Source organism: Rasamsonia byssochlamydoides (assembly GCF_041956645.1).
Source record: "Rasamsonia byssochlamydoides strain NRRL 3658 unplaced genomic scaffold VTN77scaffold_13, whole genome shotgun sequence".
In the NCBI taxonomy this organism is placed as follows: domain Eukaryota; kingdom Fungi; phylum Ascomycota; class Eurotiomycetes; order Eurotiales; family Trichocomaceae; genus Rasamsonia; species Rasamsonia byssochlamydoides.
In genome coordinates this window covers 422,034-440,862 of record NW_027192396.1, presented here as the reverse complement: position 1 = coordinate 440,862, position 18,829 = coordinate 422,034, and the positions used below count along the sequence as shown (strand labels likewise).

At 47.4% G+C, this 18,829-nt stretch overlaps 6 protein-coding genes across 6 annotated transcripts; 5 read left to right on the top strand and 1 right to left on the bottom strand.

The window, feature by feature from the left end:
* Positions 1-2,208: 2,208 nt before the first annotated feature.
* Positions 2,209-3,384, top strand: VTN77DRAFT_1595 (uncharacterized protein; the record flags this gene model as incomplete). Its single annotated transcript, XM_069417343.1, has 1 exon — positions 2,209-3,384. One exon carries the CDS (start codon positions 2,209-2,211, stop codon positions 3,382-3,384), a length of 1,176 nt encoding a protein of 391 aa, XP_069280084.1.
* Positions 3,385-4,810: 1,426 nt separating this feature from the next.
* On the top strand, positions 4,811-6,347 carry VTN77DRAFT_1594 (uncharacterized protein; the record flags this gene model as incomplete). Its single annotated transcript, XM_069417342.1, has 6 exons — positions 4,811-4,913; positions 4,997-5,033; positions 5,090-5,186; positions 5,239-5,968; positions 6,021-6,183; positions 6,248-6,347. 6 exons carry the CDS (start codon positions 4,811-4,813, stop codon positions 6,345-6,347), a joined length of 1,230 nt encoding a protein of 409 aa, XP_069280083.1.
* A 555-nt stretch (positions 6,348-6,902) lies between these two features.
* Positions 6,903-7,939, top strand: VTN77DRAFT_1593 (uncharacterized protein; the record flags this gene model as incomplete). The annotated part of the gene is made up of 2 exons (XM_069417341.1): positions 6,903-7,190; positions 7,265-7,939. The coding sequence occupies 2 exons, from the start codon at positions 6,903-6,905 to the stop codon at positions 7,937-7,939; spliced, it is 963 nt and encodes a 320-aa protein (XP_069280082.1).
* Positions 7,940-8,437: 498 nt separating this feature from the next.
* Positions 8,438-11,860, bottom strand: VTN77DRAFT_1592 (uncharacterized protein; the record flags this gene model as incomplete). Its single annotated transcript, XM_069417340.1, has 7 exons — positions 8,438-8,926; positions 8,996-9,594; positions 9,647-11,078; positions 11,143-11,298; positions 11,358-11,479; positions 11,533-11,617; positions 11,681-11,860. The coding sequence occupies 7 exons, from the start codon at positions 11,858-11,860 to the stop codon at positions 8,438-8,440; spliced, it is 3,063 nt and encodes a 1,020-aa protein (XP_069280081.1).
* A 745-nt stretch (positions 11,861-12,605) lies between these two features.
* Positions 12,606-13,999, top strand: VTN77DRAFT_1591 (uncharacterized protein; the record flags this gene model as incomplete). The annotated part of the gene is made up of 4 exons (XM_069417339.1): positions 12,606-12,793; positions 12,851-12,857; positions 12,930-13,078; positions 13,141-13,999. 4 exons carry the CDS (start codon positions 12,606-12,608, stop codon positions 13,997-13,999), a joined length of 1,203 nt encoding a protein of 400 aa, XP_069280080.1.
* Positions 14,000-16,018: 2,019 nt separating this feature from the next.
* On the top strand, positions 16,019-18,059 carry VTN77DRAFT_1590 (uncharacterized protein; the record flags this gene model as incomplete). Its single annotated transcript, XM_069417338.1, has 5 exons — positions 16,019-16,077; positions 16,148-16,225; positions 16,312-16,794; positions 16,898-17,610; positions 17,671-18,059. The coding sequence occupies 5 exons, from the start codon at positions 16,019-16,021 to the stop codon at positions 18,057-18,059; spliced, it is 1,722 nt and encodes a 573-aa protein (XP_069280079.1).
* Positions 18,060-18,829: the final 770 nt, after the last annotated feature.

The following is an 18,829-nucleotide window of genomic DNA, read 5'->3' as shown; positions in this document are numbered from 1 at the left end:
CCTGTTCGGTTCGCTTGATCCTTCCCTGACCACCAATCTGAGTATCTGCGACTACGGTTGGACCCAGCGTGTAACATCTATATTCCTTCACTAAAGGATTACATAATCACCCAGTACACTAGGTGCAGTAGGGGTGGGTAATTTCAATGATCTCCCAGCAATTGAAATTTCATACGTTTCAGGGCCTGGTAATGGTAATTCTTACATTTCAGAGCTTTGGAAGTGGGCATGATTAGTCATAAGTTTTGCCTAATCAGATTCTAATCTAGCCCAATCAATCCCATCCTAATCTAGGAATGCTTTTCCTAAATTAGTAAAAGCTTCTTTCATGTGCCATCACATGACCTAGTAATGTGACCGGGCTTGTTGAAATTTTCATACCAAGGCCTTGAAATGTCTGAAATTGAAAAGTACAATACCCACCCCTAAGGTGGAGGAAGCTCATGCTACTCTCAGGCAACAACTAGTATGATATAATCGATAATATATTACGGTAAAAGTCATGTGATTTAAAATAGCAACAAAACAAGTGGGGGCCGCTAAAATAAAAGATATGTCAGTACAGACTCCAGAGGAGTATGGAGTACAGAGCATTCTGTATAAACTATATTAAGCTATGCTAGCCTGTAGGAAAGACATCACTAGGCATTAGGTAGGCAGCAAACTTCTCTGTTACTTTGCTAAAAGCAGGCTTTGCCATACCATGATTACTCAATTGCTCTCTGTTGGGCACAAGGGGCTTCTCATTTTGAGACTAATACAATAGCCTTGAATAACCCAGACAATCTATCAAATCATATCACATGAAGATGGTCCAGGCATTGCCTGTAGTTTATGTGTGACTCAGACCCTGTGCCAAACCCCTGTGCTTAGCATGGCCAGCAGGGTCCACCTTTCCCAAGGGAAGCCAGATTGGCTGAGATGCTGTCACACTGCAACCCCAGAGTGGGGCAGACATCATCCCTCAAAATAGCCAGGTCACCATACCATGTCATGCACCCTGTCCTGCACATTAAGAGATTGGTCCAACTGTGATCAACTGGATCAGGCACCCTTCTAGGCTGGATTAATGACTGACTGCCTTGGAACCACTTCTTTGAACACCACACACATTAAAGTTGTAATGTGGAATTGGCAAACCAGGTGTTGGGCGCATAGGCGCTATACCTGGAGAGAGGGTTTGCTAAATCCAATTGAACTCAGAGAAGGAGAACTGATGTTAAATAGATACAGGATCGATGCTGCTGAGGAAAGAGCCTGTGATACCGCCTTGATGTTTCCATGCATACAGCACTCTATAGAAGGGTTCTGCATTTGAGTTTACTGGACATCTCCCTGATGCTCAGCCCAAGTTAACACTTCATCAAAAATTAAGGCTGTGATGCAGCAATTTGCCAGGCTGTGGCCTGCTTCAGCCTGACAGTTGGGGCACTTGAGAACATAAGTGCCTGGAATTGGCTCATCCCTCCCCTGCCTTTTTGTCCTGGCCTACTGACCACCCTCTATGAGAAATCCTCCACCACCCACTACAGCCTGTTGTCATCTGCATACCTTGTTTCACTCATCCGCTAAGAGGGACATTAACACGGGGAACTACTTATTTACTCTCATTTCTGTGTGTCCATCCTAAAACACACTGATTCTCCTAGGCATCTATCTTATCTTGTCCCCACCTCGGCTGCGAGCCTTATCCTTCTCCAAGGAGGAGGAGGAGCAACTCCCCCACCGGAACGCATCTGCGCCTCACCGCATCCCCCGCAATCCTTCACTGGATTGCTGCTGCAACAAATCCAGCCACAGCTATCGACACATCTGACTCACAACAATTGTCACCTACAGTCCTGTCTGAATTTACAACTATTCTCATATTTCTTGACTCTTCTGCTGGTCCACAATCAGTGGAACCGCGCCTTAGATCCGATTCTATCGGCCATTGCCAGCCTTATCGCCGAGACCATATTGCCGTATCGCCACCAACAAAGACAAAGACACTGCCCTGACAAATCACCTTCACGTGTGTATTCTGTCAGCACCCCAAACCAACTTCCATTGTCTTCCACCTTGCCTTTCGCATCAGACCTCGTCATCCATCGCCCTCTACGGTATTTACTCTTTCTTCGCCATTCATCATCATCCATCACTCCTTGATATCTTCAATTCTGCATCCAACTTTCCTCCAACTTATCGCGCCAACCTCCCCAGGAGGTGATGACGGCATCTTCTGTCTCGAACGCTGAATCACGTGTCGACTTCAAAATGAATCGTCTACCATCGGTATCCAGCTTGATGTCTCCCCCAGAGGCAAAGCCATTCGACAGTTTCAATTCTTCCTATTCTCCGTTTACGATGTCGCAAGACTTATCCTTCAACCAGGAAGTCAAACTGCCACCCATTTCTGCTGATAGAAAACGGACGCAGTCGGAGATGGATTTACCATCGCCACCTGTCACTCCTTATTCTGGCAACAAGAAAAGGAAGTCGAATGCGTCGGAGCAGATTGACAGGGATGTCGTCGGTTCTTCGAGAGATCCTGTATTGTTTCCTCGCAACGACTCTGTTACCGATGTTGCCACCGATGAACCCCTCTTTGGGCCTGTACTAGCTCCAGCAGCAGAGGCCTTGGTCGATCAGCACATCATTTCTCACATGGCCCGGTTTGAGAACAAGCTCAACAAACCGACTCGGGACGAGTATCTTTTAGCTCTGTCCTGTGTCCCTATTGTTTCAACCCAATATAATCGAAACCCTGCCGCCTGGGCCAGACAGGAGCGTGAGACCCTGGAGCGTCAGTTGGCGATGATGAATCGATATCGCCCTGAAGATGGTCAATCCAAGTTAAAGAAGATCGCTCCTGCACCCGCTAAGCGAACTGCTGCCACTCAAGTTCGTGTACCGAGGACTCCTCGTCCGAAACGGACTCCAAAATCGACACCAAATCACAAGTCTCTCGACACTTTTGACCCCGCTCCATCTTCCACAAACAAGCCTCCACGGGTTATCGGCACCAATAGAGATGACACCGATTATAATTCCATCAAAGACTACTCTCCGCCAATTGAAACCCTTGCAGGTAACACTAAAGGGTTGAAGGCCGATTGGAAGGGTCAGATGCTCGATCTCAGCAACGACCCTGACCGTGAGTTACTTGACCCTGCCGAAGTGAACCTCGCCGCCACACTTCGTCTGTCATGTGCTACATATCTTTGCAGTAAACGGCGTATCTTTGAAGCCCGAGTCAAGGCGTTGAATATCGGCAAAGAATTCAGAAAAACGGACGCCCAGCAAGCCTGCAAAATCGATGTCAACAAGGCTAGCAAACTCTGGACCGCATATGATCGAGTTGGCTGGTTCAAACCAGAACATTTTAAGAAGTTTCTAAAGTGATCTCTCCGTCCCATTGCCCTCGGCCGCCATGGTTGGGTGTTTCGACCCTCTGTCTACATCATTTTCCGGAATTGATTTCTGATTTAATGATTGTCATTTATCTGGAGCAAAGTGGCTACGTTAATGCTTTGTGCAGCTGGTCTGTTCGCATTGACTGTTATTTTGATCAAATTGCACGATGCATTGGAAGGAAAGCATAGTACCAGGCCCAGGAGTTCTCGAATGTTGCATCTTTTTCGCCTCTTCTTCCTTACTCCCATAGCCGTGTTGTCGGGGGTTTCCACTCTCTGTTGTCCATGCTTCTGCACCTGTCGTTCGATATTCTTTCCGCCTCAGCTTTTCTGTTTTGCTGGTCTGGTGATTGTTGTGTTTTGATAAACCTCACTTTCCTGCCCCTTCTCCACACATCCTGCGCCTCTTTTGAGCTTTGCAATCATATCGAGCATATCGTTCGTTGAATCACGGCATTCGCTAAATGGAGTTTTGATTTGGATGAGTCTTTTTTGTTTTCCTCTTTTCTTCATGACACAATTTCTTTGTTACCAGGCATATGTCGGCACTTGGCTCCCAACCATGCACTATTTGATACCCCTCTCCTTCTCCCTAGTTGAGATTTCATTTTAGCATTTCCAACAGTGGTGTTCTACGATAGTATACAGCTCTTTCACTGATGATGCTACCGATGGCTACCCGTCGCAGCTAAAGAAACTAAGGAGCGCCTGCTTCACCACAATAATGAAAGTGTCATGTAATTAGAGAAAATGCCATACATTGGAAGACGATAGCTGCGCAGTATATAAAAAAGACGTATAATCATCTTACAGAAGTGTTGATTGAATACTATATGCGACCCTACATCACTAGTACTAAACATAGCAACATCATACGGCTGGGGCGCAGCATCAAGAGTCCAGACATGATCAAGTGGGCCGTGGACACTGGTTGGCGGCGGCTGCTTTCCAGACGTGGCAACCGCTGTGGAGGCGAAGGCCGCCAAGAAGCCTTCCCCAGTGGACCAAGTCAGAGTTATTCACAACAGGCATTAGGTACCTAGGTACCTAGGGTGCCTACTCTGGACATTTGGATTAGAAAGGGACCTAGAAGGCATGTTCCGGAGCATCCGGACTATACTTTTTTTCCTAACCGTGAATCAACAGGTATTTGGTTAGATTCCCTCCCCTTCCTCCCCAGCCTGCTTACATTTATATGATCACAAGTGGCGGTTGTCAAGTACCGGGCGAGCCACAGCGGTCTGGTGGGAAGCGAAATAAGCCAACAGCGCAAACCGCGCTCCGCTATCCGCCCGCGCTCTGAACTACATTTCCGTTTCCCAGATCGTCATCCACTTTAGAACATTAACGACATCGGAAATTGGCAAGGATCTTTACAAGGAGGCGGTTCACATTGTAAAAATACTTTCATCACGATGTCCCAGACGGAGGTGACTCGCGCTGAGTCCCTGGATGAGCAGGATCCTCATCGGAGGGAAAACGATGGCGAGAAGAAACCAAAGAGCAGGAGACCTGCCAGTGCGCATCCCCACCTCTCATGCTCAGAGAATCGACAAGGTTATGTATTCTGGCCACTGTGCTGACTCGAAAAATTTGACAAGATACTGCTTTCCGGCAGCAGCGTCTCAAGGCATGGCAGTGAGTGCAAGCTCCCTCACTCGAGGCTTCTAGCCGGTGCTGATTTAATACCAAAGACCCATTCTCACCCCGAAATCGGTTTTGCCTCTTTTCTTTGTCATTGGCATAATATTTGCTCCGATCGGTGGTGTTTTGATATGGGCTAGTGCACAGGTATATGCTCCATCCAATATTCCAGTGCAGCTCGGCTAAGATAAAGTAATAGGTGCAAGAAATTATGATCGATTATTCGGACTGTGCTGCGCAGGCACCTCTTTATCCTGATCCTCCTTCTCCAATCGCAGACAAAGTAACTGCCTCCTTTAAATCCTCGAAGCCGACTGCCGTCCCAACCTGGCAACGAAAGCTAGTCAACAAGCCCCCAGTTCAGAATCTAACAACTGTCTGCTCTCTGTTCTTTGAGATTCCGGAACCTCTTGGACCTCCCGTGTTCCTTTACTATCGCTTGACAAATTTTTATCAGAATCACAGGAGATATGTTCAGTCCCTCGACACAGACCAGTTAAAGGGCATTGCTGTGGACAACAATACCATAGCGGGAAGTACCTGTGATCCTTTAAAGATCGACCCAGAAACAGGCAAAGCATACTATCCTTGTGGATTGATCGCCAACTCTCGGTTTAACGATACGATTTACAGCCCTAATCTGCTCAACAACGGTACATATAATATGACCGACAAAGGGATCGCTTGGCCTAGCGACAAGAAGCTAATCCAGACCACGCAATACAAACCATGGCAGGTCGTGCCTCCACCAAACTGGCGTAATAAGTATCCAAATGGTTATACCGACGACAACCTACCAGATCTTCATGAGGATGAGGCTTTCATGGTTTGGATGAGGACTGCTGGACTTCCAACGTTTAGCAAGCTATCAAGGAGGAACGACAATATGGCCATGGCTGCTGGAACTTATCAATTAGAAATTGATGACTGTAAGTATTGCAACAAATTGTTGATCCGTACGTCTAATGTGTCGATGCATAGATTTCAATGTCACATTATACGGCGGCACCAAGTCCATTCTGATCTCAACACGGACAGTCATGGGAGGCAAAAACCCATTCATGGGAATCGCCTATGTCGTCGTTGGCGGCATCTGCGTCGTACTTGGTGTTCTATTTACCGTTGCGCATTTGGTAAAGCCGAGGTGAGTTAGAAGCTGATAAATTTTTCACTCAAAATTATAGATATGGAGGCTTACTTTCTTCAAGAAAACTCGGTGACCATACCTACCTGACTTGGAATAATGATCAACCGAGTACTGGGATTGCAACCGGACGCGACAACAGATTCGGGGCTGGCGCATCGTGAACTAATTTATTCCGAACCTCCCCTTCTTTTTTTCTCCTTCCTTAAGCTCCTGGCTGCTGACTGCCTTGTATCTTTGATGGCTTCTCTTTTGTGCTTCAGAATTCATTCTTCCATATGTATATTTTCTATTTGCTGTCTCGCTTTACACAGGTGTTGATGGATGACATATTTGGCGTTTCGGGTTGGTGCTGCCTTGTTACTACTGAAATAAAACAAATCTATCGACTTCACTGTTTTTTTTTTCCCCCCATGTCATGCAAACATGTCTCTTTTACCTTCTTTACGTTCCACATTACTTGATCCAAAATTGTACTCACGGGAGAATTCCGAGTACCATTATCTTACATAAATGGCATTGATGCACCCTGTCTGCAGCATTCCAATTGCATCACAACATATTTGTACACTCACAGGGTCACAACGTGTCTTTGCAATAATAGCAGCATTCCACATAGCCATCAGCAACAATCCCATTGTCTTAAATGCCAGCAGAGCTCACTGTTCATGAAGTGATGTGTCCATATTACAGAACAAAGAACTCAAGACCACTGTACTATGCATTGGCTCTTTGTCTTGTCACTCCATATACTTCCCGCCTCTACAGCTTTGCTAGGTCAACAGGCTAACCTTGGGTTTTCACCTCGCGGTTTCTGCGGTACGGGTGCCCCAAGCGAGTTACTAAGGGCTGAACACAAGCGTCTTTCCTCTATTGAAGTGCAGCGTGTCAAAGGTGATGATGGAAGCAGGGAGACCTTGTCCCCGATCCAGATTGATACATGGTTTCATATCGTGAGCACCAATGACCAGGTGGATCTTGTGACGGATGATATGATCATGTCTCAGGTGAGCATCGGCCACTCAACTCAATGATTATACTTGGAAGCATCCGTAGCAGAATCTAAGACGGGGGGACGTAGTTTTCTTATCTTCAGCGAGCGTATGCCAACACCAGCATCTCATATAAGCTCGTCGGTGTTGATCGCAGCATCAATGATACCTGGGCTCGCAATGGCGATGATCTTGGGATGAAAAGAACATTGCGCAAAGGGACATACAGAACGCTGAATATCTATTTCCAGACCGACCTCCAAGTGTCTCCTGGGAGTAGTATCAGTGCCCGCGACGACAATAACAACAACAGTATTGGAACGTTTCCAATGTCGCCTCAATTTGCTTCAAACCTCTTAGGGTTTTGCACACTTCCTAATCCGAAGATCAATGCGAGCAGTCCACCGGCTGATTATATCGAGGATGGCTGCAATATACTGGCGGCAACTATGCCTGGAGGATCCATAGCACACTATAATCTCGGGGGTACGACAATCCACGAGGTGGGACATTGGAACGGGCTCTTGCACACATTTCAGGGCGAGACTTGTGATAGTGACGGAGATTATATTCCTGACACGCCTTTTCAGTCCGTCCCTACGGATGGATGCCCTGCCACAAAGGACTCCTGCCCTAACTCTCCTGGGCTGGATGCCATACATAACTTTATGGATTATTCATCAGATGACTGTTATCAAGGCTTTACCAATGACCAGGCCAGCAGAATGAGGAATATGTGGTCCTTAATGAGAGAGGGAAAATGAAACATGGAGTGCTTCGAAATCGGACTCTGCAAGGTATTATTCCGATCAAGTTGGCACTGCCATACAACTTATCACATAATTTTATTACCAAGTTGCAGCAACGCCAGCCTTTATGAAATGATATTGTTCAGTGCTTTATTACCCAACCTTCGTCCCTTCTCCCTCCCTCCCTCCCTCTCTCTCTTTTTTTTTTATTCGATAGGAGAAATAAAGTCTATGCAAGATTCGGATCGTAGAAAAACGCAAGTAATACAGCGAACTGAAATAGCAGAAAACGAAAAGCTCTGCCAGGACCCCAGGAGTAGTTTCGACACCAAGCCTAGTGCCATACTATGGGGCTGGCAGATTTCAGTGTAGCTTGCCGAAAGGACCAGGAGAAGATTAATGCTTTTCTCGAATATGAAAATAAATAAAACGAACATAGTGACGTCTCGCTTCGGCATCCCTAAAGGACCGTAACGATTGATTCGAGCATGATTACAGCGAAGTTCATTCAAATCAGCGCTTGCGTTTCTTTCCTCGCTCTTCATCCAGACCGCTCTCCCTGTCTTGTTTCTTAGCTTGTCTCTCTAGTTCATCCCAGTCCTCACCACTCTCCTCCTCAACACTAAGGTCTTCGCTGGCCTCGGCACTAGCATCGTCATCGAAGTCGCTGTCATCCTCTGAACTTTCATCTGAGGCAGCCAATTCGGATTCTGACAATTCGAATGCTGACTCTTCCTCTTCGTCAGAACCGTCTTCAGAATCCGACTCCGCTGCCAGGAACGACCATCCACCATCAGCAAAGAAGCCGTAAGGATCACTGGCAACAGTTTTCATGATAGTGCTCCAGTTGAGGTTCAGGGGTCCTTCCGTGAACGGAATATCTACAGAATCGAGCCAATCTTTGACTGGCTCCAGTGATTCAACCGGGATAGTATTGATGTGCACCGGGGGTCTGTTGAAATCCTTGAACACGAAGACTAAGTCAAAATTTTTGAGTCCGAACTGTAATTTCAAAAGGTAGTCAGCGGAATAATATGACCAAAAAAAAACGATTGATCTCGAAGCGCGTACCTGCACCCGTTCTAAGTGAGCAATCTCAATTTCGTTGAGTGTTATAACCAAGAAAGGTGGTTCTGTTAGCTGAACGATGGCATCCGTAGTAGGTTGAATGAGAACGTTAGACCGGTTGGGTACACCATTGAACCCTATCTCTCGGAATGGTATATCGACATCAACACCCTCGTCTTTTCCCGCATCGGAGATTTTCTCAGCAAAGGCCTTGAACTCTCTATCCAAGGCTGCTCTCCGCCTGCGTTCCTCTTGTTCTGCTTCGAACTCCTCTTCATCTCCGTAGCGATGCTTGCGCCTGCGATTGCCAGTTTCATCAAACTGCATTTCAGTGGCCTCACGGTAGAACTGCACATCTTTAGTTTTCCTTTTGCCGACCATAATTGGTGTCTTTAGATGCACATGTATGAGTACAATAAGTTCATGTGCACATGGCTGAAAGAAGAGATGTTTCACATTGCTGAAAAGAACATCCACATGCTCATTGCGCAGGGGTGACAGGTAGCGAAGGCCATTTTGATGAATTTCAACTTCTCCTGGGACTCGCTTTCCATCCAGAGGCGGTCGGAGATAGACATCGGGGAGCTTCACAGGACGGCGATCTAGACATTATCAGTAAGAAGGCATAATTTCAGCAGTGGAACCTCAACCTACTTCGAATCTCGATTAATTTATCTTGCTCCACAACATCCTCCATTTCTTTTCTCTCTTGTTCTCTTCGCAAAGCAGTCTTTCGCAATTCTGTGATATCTTGGGCAATCTGAGCGAGTCTCTCATTGTCCTTTGACCTCAGGGTCAAGTTCCGGACGAAATTCGCAGATGGGTCTTCGAAAGGCTGATCGTCTTTCCTGCCAACACCCTGACCAGGGGAAAGGAAGTTGATGCGTAAATACGCATATTCTCCCTCGTCACTCTTGCTAGCATTCTTGATGGTGTTGATGTGGAAAGGAACAGGCCGACCCATGATTGGCACGATTACTGTGGAAGCCTTGTGGTCAACGTAAACTGTGAGGTCCTTGACTCGCGGGGGTAGCTGATTATCGCGTTTATAGGATTCAAAGCGCTTGAAGGTTTTCTGAGCAACGCCACTTCCATCCCCTGTAGTTCCGGCAAAACGTTCTAAACCCTCCTTCAATTTTTTGGCAGCGAGTTCCTTTTGATGTTCACGGCGGCGGGCCTCGGCTCCCTCATTTATCTGAGTCGGTCTCTCAGCACGAAGCTTCGTCTTCGTAATGTTCTTGCTTGCAATAGCACTTGATCGGACATCTGCTTTCTCCTTTGAAGGCTTTTGAGGTTCTTCTTCGTCACCGAAGTAGAAGGAAACCGAGTCCATATCAATACCGGCGTCCTTGGTGAAAACATGAGCCCCTGTTTCACCTACGCGAACCGTGTCTGTGATAGTCATTGAATAGGTGGAATTTTTCCTGTCCTTTGGTTCTGGATCCTCGATATCAGTCAAGCCAATCGAGATGAAAAGGGTCATCCCGTTCTTCAATGTCCTGGTATTCTTTCCATTCAGTACCATATTCGAGTCTCTCAGCTCGATGCCGATTCCAGCGCCAATGTTTTTGAGAAAATGTTTCTCAAGATCAGGCCTCTTGGCACGGATTATGCCGATTGCTTTGTTGTACAGGTCTTTGGCGACTGTGCCGTCACGGACATCTTTCAAGACAGCATCATAGATGTTCAATAAGAACGCATAGTTTGTCTCCTGAGACTTGCTAGGGTCCACGAGGTAAGTGCGCGCAATTATTGCGCTGTACGTTTTATACCTAATTCCGAACCCGGCGATAATAATGCCAGGTTGGAGGTCATTAGAGTCAGAGGTGGCAGTGAGCCGGAGGTCGTAATTTCCGCCGCTCTGCACAACCGGGCCATAAGCCCAATCAATCTGCTGAGGATCGAACTCTGGAGGCAATTTCGCCAGTTTATTGAAGAACTTGGCGTCGTCTATCTTGGCATCGATCTTCGCCGCTAGCGCCTTGTGAGTCATTTTTTTGCCTTCATCCAGTAACTGCGACATCTCGTCCACGAAATATTCCGACATGAGACCACTGCAGGCTCGAGCGGCATTACGCATCGATACCTACAAGAAGGATTGATTAGTTTGTGTTTCAACGAACGGATGAGAGAAACAAAAGATGACATACCAGCTCCTGGGGGTCTTTTATAGAGAAAGCAGCTGCAGAAAGGGCAGGAGCAATATCAACTTCTTCAATGTCTTTTGAAATGTCCCCAAAAGCACGTTTCCACTCTTCTGCAAATGGTCCAAAGGCCGCATCTTTGGGCAAGGTACCGACCTTCTTCTACGGGACAGAGTTAGGACAACGCAAGGATCGTGTAGGTGATGGCAGTAAATTCTTACCCCAGCATTTTTGATAACATCAAGGCACTTTTCAAAAGCCTTCGCTTTCTGGTCGGGGTCCTTCGTTGTGACCAAAATCTCTACTGGGATTTTGCCGCCCTTTAACGGTTCCAGGTGTTTTGCTGTGGTTTTATAAGATTAGTCCTCTAAGAAACGTGAAATCGAAGCCGCTCACCTTTCTTCGCAGTTGTCACCACATACATCGCCTCTGTAGTGAAGACGAATAAAGTGGCGGGAAACTCATAGCCAAGCAACCAGAACTTGGGAAAAAAATAGCAAATTAGTATTCAGCAGATACATAAGGGAAATGGAAGACGCCTCACATGCATGGCATTGGCTTTCTGGAAGGAATTCGTTTCATCTGTTTTCCCCATCAAAATGACGATTGATCCCACCCCTCCAAACACGCCATTTCCAGATCTTCTGTCGGCCTTCCATGCTGTGTAGAAACTTGATAGACGATTAAAGAATGTGGTCTTGTCGATGATAATGTCCTCCGCCATCGTTGGACAGGTTCGAGGTGATCGCGTTATGAGTCGTCAACTCAGCAACGCGTTGCCGATGCTGGAATCAGAAGAAGTTTGGCGCAGGACCAAAAAGTCAAAACCATACGTCAGCTGGAGGAGGAATGTAAATGTTGGTGGCCTCGATTAGACTTTCAGAAATGGTGGCGATGATGGCAACTTGAGCAGAAAGGGAGATCAATGTGTGTGGTATTGTTATTCAGTACAGAGTCGTAGGTCACAAATTATCAAGGTATGCGTGGCGTCGGGCGCGTTCCATTCATACCAAGTTGGGTTAGGCAGGGTATGTTACGTTTGTACAGAGTAGGTCGCGACGGCAGCAAGATGACTGAGCTCCGGTTCAGGGATGTTTGTCTAGTTTGATTCGCGACCTACCGGCTTAGTTCAAACTTCAAGATACCTGCCCGCTGTAGATAATACCTAGGTAATCGGGTATTTCATCTTTCTAGTCATTCTTTATCCTGTTTTGTGTTGCAGGTTTGCGATGGTTCTAGGTATTTCCAGTGCTTTGAAGTGCTCATTTTGATTTTACATATTTCTTGCCTGCAATTCTGATCTGCTACTCTCTTAATTGTGTTCTCTTCTGTTAAGTTGCTCAGAGTTACAGTCGCAATTATGCATTTCATTTTCTTGTTGCTTTTGTCCTTCTTTTACTAGCTTGGTCTGATCGCCGCTCCCTCGATGGCTTTTAAAGCCTTTGCCGGAACTCCTGGATGCTACAAAAATGACCTCTCCGGTTAACCTCATGAACGCCGACCAGCTTTCCGATGCAGATTCTGATAATCCTCGCAGCAAGCCCCGCAACAATGCTGCTACTGGAGCATCAGCTGCAGGAGTGCGTGCTCTCAGCGCACAAATGCTAGCATTTTACTTCAGGGCTCCTGTAAAGGCATTTTTCCGTACTAGAGTTGAGTACGCTAGCACCCTCTTGACGATTCCTCTCACATGATGATTGACATAGTAATTCAGCTATATGGTACAGCGTTTCTTGACTTCTTACTTTTTATGGATACCTCGTTCTGATCGATGGATATGGATGCACTTATAGGCATTTGCGCGAGCGATAAGTCCTCGGGTGGCTGAAGGGAAATGGTCTCTTCATACTACTACACCTGGCTTGCTTGCCTATGCTGTCCGAACATATGGCTGGAGATTTATTCCTGATCAGGTCCTGCCCCCTTTGCTGGCTAACACAGCGTTAGTTTCCTCCCTACCAGATTGCGGGGATAATTTCTACTGACGTGGCTCTTTCTCGCCAGGGTTGGCGCTGTTCTTTACACGTCTTATCTCCAGGTTCTGAGTGCTCTCCATGAGCCTACATTCCAGGCAAACAAAAGGATCTACCCACCAGCGCCTCCATCAAATACATTTATTGCTGGATTTTTGGCCGGAACCATACAATCTGTGGTAGCTGCGCCATTGGATGCTCTTCAGGTCCGACTGCGGATCAACGATATGTTGGAGGGCCAGTATAGAAGTATGTGGGATTACGGAAGACACAAGCTTCGGGAGATCGGCATCCGTGGAGTTTTTGCAGGATGGACATTGTCTTTCTTGCGGGATTCTTTTGGATACGCCGTCTTCTTCTCTTGCTTCGAATATATCAAGTCGCAGGCATACTACGCATATATTACCCGCTACTATGGATCTCTTCATCCGGATCAGGCGCAGAGAATGGCTTCTTCCAGCACCAGCGACTACACAGTCCCAGTTATTAGGCCGCACTACGCGTTAGAGCCTTGTTTCTTGATGGCTGCAGGAATCACGGCATCTGTCATGCAGCAAGTTGTCCAGCATCCGCTGAGCATGGTCCAAAATTTACACTTCGGACGCCTGGAATATTTGGATCACCAGGCCAGTTTGAATCACTCCAGGCAGCAGATGGTGCGACACTATTATCACGCCTACCAAGAGACATTCAAGCAATGCCGGAAGAAGGCTACTCGGGCTGGAGGATGGTGGCGATGGCTCTTCCGAGGATTCGTGGGCAACACTGTTCGTCAGGTGCCCAGCACCAGTGCTGGCCTTGTGATATTCGAGTTGGTGCGGCGCAAATATGCTAATCCAGCTGACGCAGTGCGCATTAAAAAGGATGGATACGACATCCTCCTAACCTAAGTGTCAATTTAGATTAGATGCAGGTGACACCCACGTTTCCGTGCCCGTACATACATACTGTAACGGTAGATAGTACGACTAGATACCCAGGAATTAGACTAATTTCTTAGACCATGCAGAATGATGTCAGGGGCGTCATTACATGAGCAGAAAACTCGGGGGTCGATCTTCAACGTACATACAGAATGAGGCGGCCACATATGCAAAGAGTAGACTTTAGAGGATTCTGGAGTAGCTTTTCTAACAGACTGGTACCTCCTTCTTGTCCTACATATATCTACAACTTTCAAGTTAACAGGTTCCAGGCATTCAGACTCCATCTAAATCCTCAATGACTGTGTCCCGCATTTGGTGAGAGGATTCCGGGGCAGATCGCCGCGGCTGATAGGAAGACACTAAAAAGCGCCGAAGTGGAGTTAGCACTTTAGTGGCTGAAGCAGCGCATTCTCTATTAGTTAATTAATGCGTCGACTCACCGAGTTACACCGTCCTTCTCCACGCTTTCACGCCTTTATCTTGGTTTGGGACCAAATATTGGTTAAGTGTTTCCCACACTCAAAAGCCATCTCTATCAGATAACCCGGTAAAGTATGGAGACGTCGACAGTTGTCAAGTTTATGACATTTAATTCCCATGGGAGCTTCCTGGCCTTTAAGGACGGCAAATCCATGTACTGTAATATTAATGTACTGTACATGCTCATTTTCAGCTACCACTCTGCAAGAATTGTGTGCACGATCGTGTTATCGCTTGCAATTACAATAACATCTGCATTACATATTCTGTCCCAGCTACTCCGTACATAAGGATCCTTCCAGTGTAGGTAGCTGAGCTGTGGGCCTAAGTATCTTGGGGTACATTGGAATCGCGAGAAGCGATGGCTTTCCGATTACGGCGATTTTCGGGCGGCTGCTAATATTAATAGCACTGGAGATCTGGCAGGATCATGGAGTACTCCGTACTCCGTACTCTGTACATTTCTACCTAAAATCCCTAACGCCTGAGCGTCTACCCCGTACATGAGTTGTCCTCTGCATTACCTGTCCCATCTTGAATTACATTTCCCACTTGTCCAATTTCCTTTTGATTTTGATTAAGCAAGCCCAAAAGCAGCCAGTCCGCTAGTCCAATTCCATTGATTGTATACCGTCTTCCGAACTGCGTTTTTCGCCGAGTTGTGCGCATGACCATCAACTGCTGTAGGCTGAAGACCTTCCTTCCCAACTTTGTCAGCCTGAGTTGTCTCGTGAGCGGATTAGAACCCACCGTTCCCGCACTCGCCGTTGCTGGCGGTGGTTGATCCTGCTCCTCCCTCTGCTGCTGGCTGTCTCCGCATTACAGGTGTCAAGGACGCAGCGACCGACTTGCTCCTTGCTTTCGACTTCATCGCAGTGCCCGACTAGGAGGAGAAAACCGCCCAGAACGATAGGTCGAATAGCATTCTCCGTGCCTGCCCAGGTCTGCCACGCCAATTGTTCGAGGGAACTTTGCATCATCCGTGGCACCGCTCCCGTCCTTTTTAACTATTAAAGTTGCCATTTATTCTGACTGTTCATAGGGCTGATTCAATCAGCCCGCATCGCCGCCATCATTCCTTCCCCAAAGACGTCCCGGCACGCCACCCCTAACATTCCCCTCCAGTCCCTTCATTCTCGCTCCCGGCCCTCTGGGGAACAGTCCACCTTGTTACTCGAATCTGAAAGCAAGAGGACGGCCAACCGGCGGTCCTCTCTTTCATCCCATTCCGTCGACTCTGACTCTTCAATCTGGACCGACACGGGTGACTTGGCCGAGCAGCTTGCCAACGAAGAGGATCCTCTGCAGATCAGACTTCGTAAGTCAGTTGACGGGGAGTTCTCCAGAGGAACTGGGCTTCGGCCTGGAGGGAAGAGAGTGAAGCGGGTGCACTACTCGGAGGAAGCTTCAGAGCAACAAAGTGAAATCGACAAAGAGGCCATAGAAATCCCTAGACCGGCCCCCAGACGTATTTCCCAAGCGGAACGGATTTTGGCAGTCATCATGTCTCCGAACAATAGGGAATCCGCCCAGATACATGGCTTGGTAGGCAAGCCGTTACTGTGCGTCGCCCGCAATCGGGCCAAGAGGGCTCATCCTTTTCTTGTTGTAACTGCTAACTGTTATCAATAGATACTTTACGAGTGTTTTTGTATCATTAGGTGTTTTCCTATTTGGGTATGACCAGGGGGTCATGTCAGGCATCATAACGTATGTCCTGTCCCTTTCCCGCAGAAAAGGGCTCTAAGATGGCACATCATCTCCCAGATCATGGATACGGACTGACTGTCCCATAGAGGCTGGTATTTTAGAGACTACTTCAACCAGCCTTCTCGAGCTGAAATTGGCACCGTGGTTGCTATTCTTGAAATCGGAGCGCTTGTGGCATCATTGTTAGTCGGAAGAATTGGTGATTTAATCGGACGCCGGAGGACCATTCTCTACGGTTCAATGATCTTCTTTGTAGGCGGCGCTTTCCAGACGTTTGCGACTGGCCTTCCCATGATGATGCTTGGTCGAATCATCGCTGGGTTAGGAGTCGGAGCGCTATCTACAATTGTCCCCGTCTACCAATCCGAAATATCTCCACCCCATAATAGAGGGAAACTTGCCTGCATTGAGTTCACTGGAAACATTTGTGGATATGCGGCTAGCGTTTGGGTTGACTACTTCTGCAGCTTCATCGACAGCAACTTCGCATGGCGGATACCATTACTCTGCCAATGCATCATGGGTGCTTTTCTTGGATTTGGAAGTCTTATAATCCCTGAATCTCCAAGGTGGGAACAACACATTGCCCTGATTTTCTTCCCTCTTCGTACCTCTGCTTCTCCCTTCTGAACCGCTACTAGTCGACTCTTCCCTAATTATTCGTGAATCCAGGTGGCTGTTGGACAATGACCACGACGAGGAAGGCATGGTCGTGATTGCGAACCTCTACGGAAAAGGGGACCTTCATAACGACAAGGCGCGACAAGAATACAGAGAGATCAAGATGAACGTCCTTCTACAACGACAGGAAGGTGAGAGGTCGTACTCGGAAATGTTTCGTCGCTACTATAAGCGCGTATGCATTGCAATGTCCGCTCAGGCTTTGGCACAATTGAACGGAATCAACGTAATCTCATACTACGCACCTCTCGTTTTCGAATCGGCAGGATGGGCCGGTCGTTCTGCTATCCTCATGACCGGTGTTAATGCACTTTCGTATCTTGCATCGACTGTACCCCCATGGTACCTTGTGGATCGTTGGGGAAGGCGCCCAATTCTGCTATCAGGCGCCGTTGCTATGATTATTTCTCTCTCTCTCATCTCTTATTTCATCTACATAGATGTGCCGGCGACTCCGACTCTCACAGTTATTTTTGTTATGATTTATAATGCCGCGTTTGGTGCCTCTTGGGGACCCGTTCCCTGGCTCTATCCTCCTGAGATCTTACCTTTGAGTATCCGTGCCAAGGGCGCGAGTTTGAGCACAGCGGCAAATTGGGCCTTTAACTTTTTGGTCGGGGAGGTTACCCCCGTTCTCCAGGCACTGATCAAGTGGCGACTATACCTCGTCCACGCTTTTTTCTGTGCATGTAGTTTCGTGCTTGGTGAGTAGATCTGTCCATTATCCCCTTCTGACATACCTTCCTAACATGGAGTCTCGTCAGTTTACTTTTTGTATCCGGAGACCAGTGGAGTTCGTCTGGAAGATATGAATCTGCTGTTTGGAGATGCCACAAGCGCCGTGCCGACCCCAGCGACGCAGGCAGAACGTGGCTCTCTCATCGGTGTCGGATCACCAGTCCCGTCTCTCGATCTCCGACGTCAGCAGGGTCAATTCGGGGCCGAAAGTGCTATACCCGGATTAGACATTGACCCTCCCAACATCAGCAGTGATAATAGTGGCAAGTTCGGTAGCCGCGTTACGCGGGACGGTGGGGACAGTCGAAGTGAAGGTCTCGGTGGTTGGATATCGAATATGATCAGCTGGAATAAGGGTCCGGCGAAGAATGGAAGCAGCAGTCAATATCGACGCCTCGATCAGGACGAGGAATAAAGCCGAGAATCGCTGTTCGCGTGCTGGGATCGAGAGAGGTATCATGATCGTTTTGTAGATCATCAAAACTAAGCGATCTCCTGTACATCCCTGACTAATGGGAGTGATTGGAGGAAGCTGTTATTGCGCCACGTTGCTTCAGACTGAATTTCTCTGACGTGAGTCTTTGACCCTCTTCTGAAAATCGAATATTTGCTTTTTCTATCTGTATTTTGCTCCAGCCTAGTGCGGTCCGGCTGCTCTGACAGTCGTCACTGCCTCTATTCTTGTCGGGTTTTCCACCGGAACTTGGTTTCTCACGGAGTATTTGTCTATGTTTATGTTTCACTTTGGTATCAATGGACTCTGAGACCCATGCAGCGCATGTGCCTCCGATGTCAAGCAGGGTTCAGGTTGAATTCCATATGTATATATTATGCATATATTAGCCAAATTGGCAGAGCAGTATTGTTTGGAGATATCGACTAGATTTTAGAGATCTCTAGTGTCGTTGCTGATGAAACAGAAAGTCTGATTCCTAATGGGCTCTTTTATGTTGTCAAAAAGCAATACAAAATCAGAGTTTTCTTGTCACCTGGGAACGCAACACGCTTGTGTTCGCTTTTACTCCATACTCTATTACTCTGTAATCCGTATTCAGAGACAGATCCGCTTTGCTGAGGTTATTATTAGTAATTGTGTTCTGCCACGCAACCATTTATGCCTTTGCAGCCTTGGTCAACCCCATCATATATTAACGCGCGCCCGCGGTGCCGCTGTCAAGCGCGAAT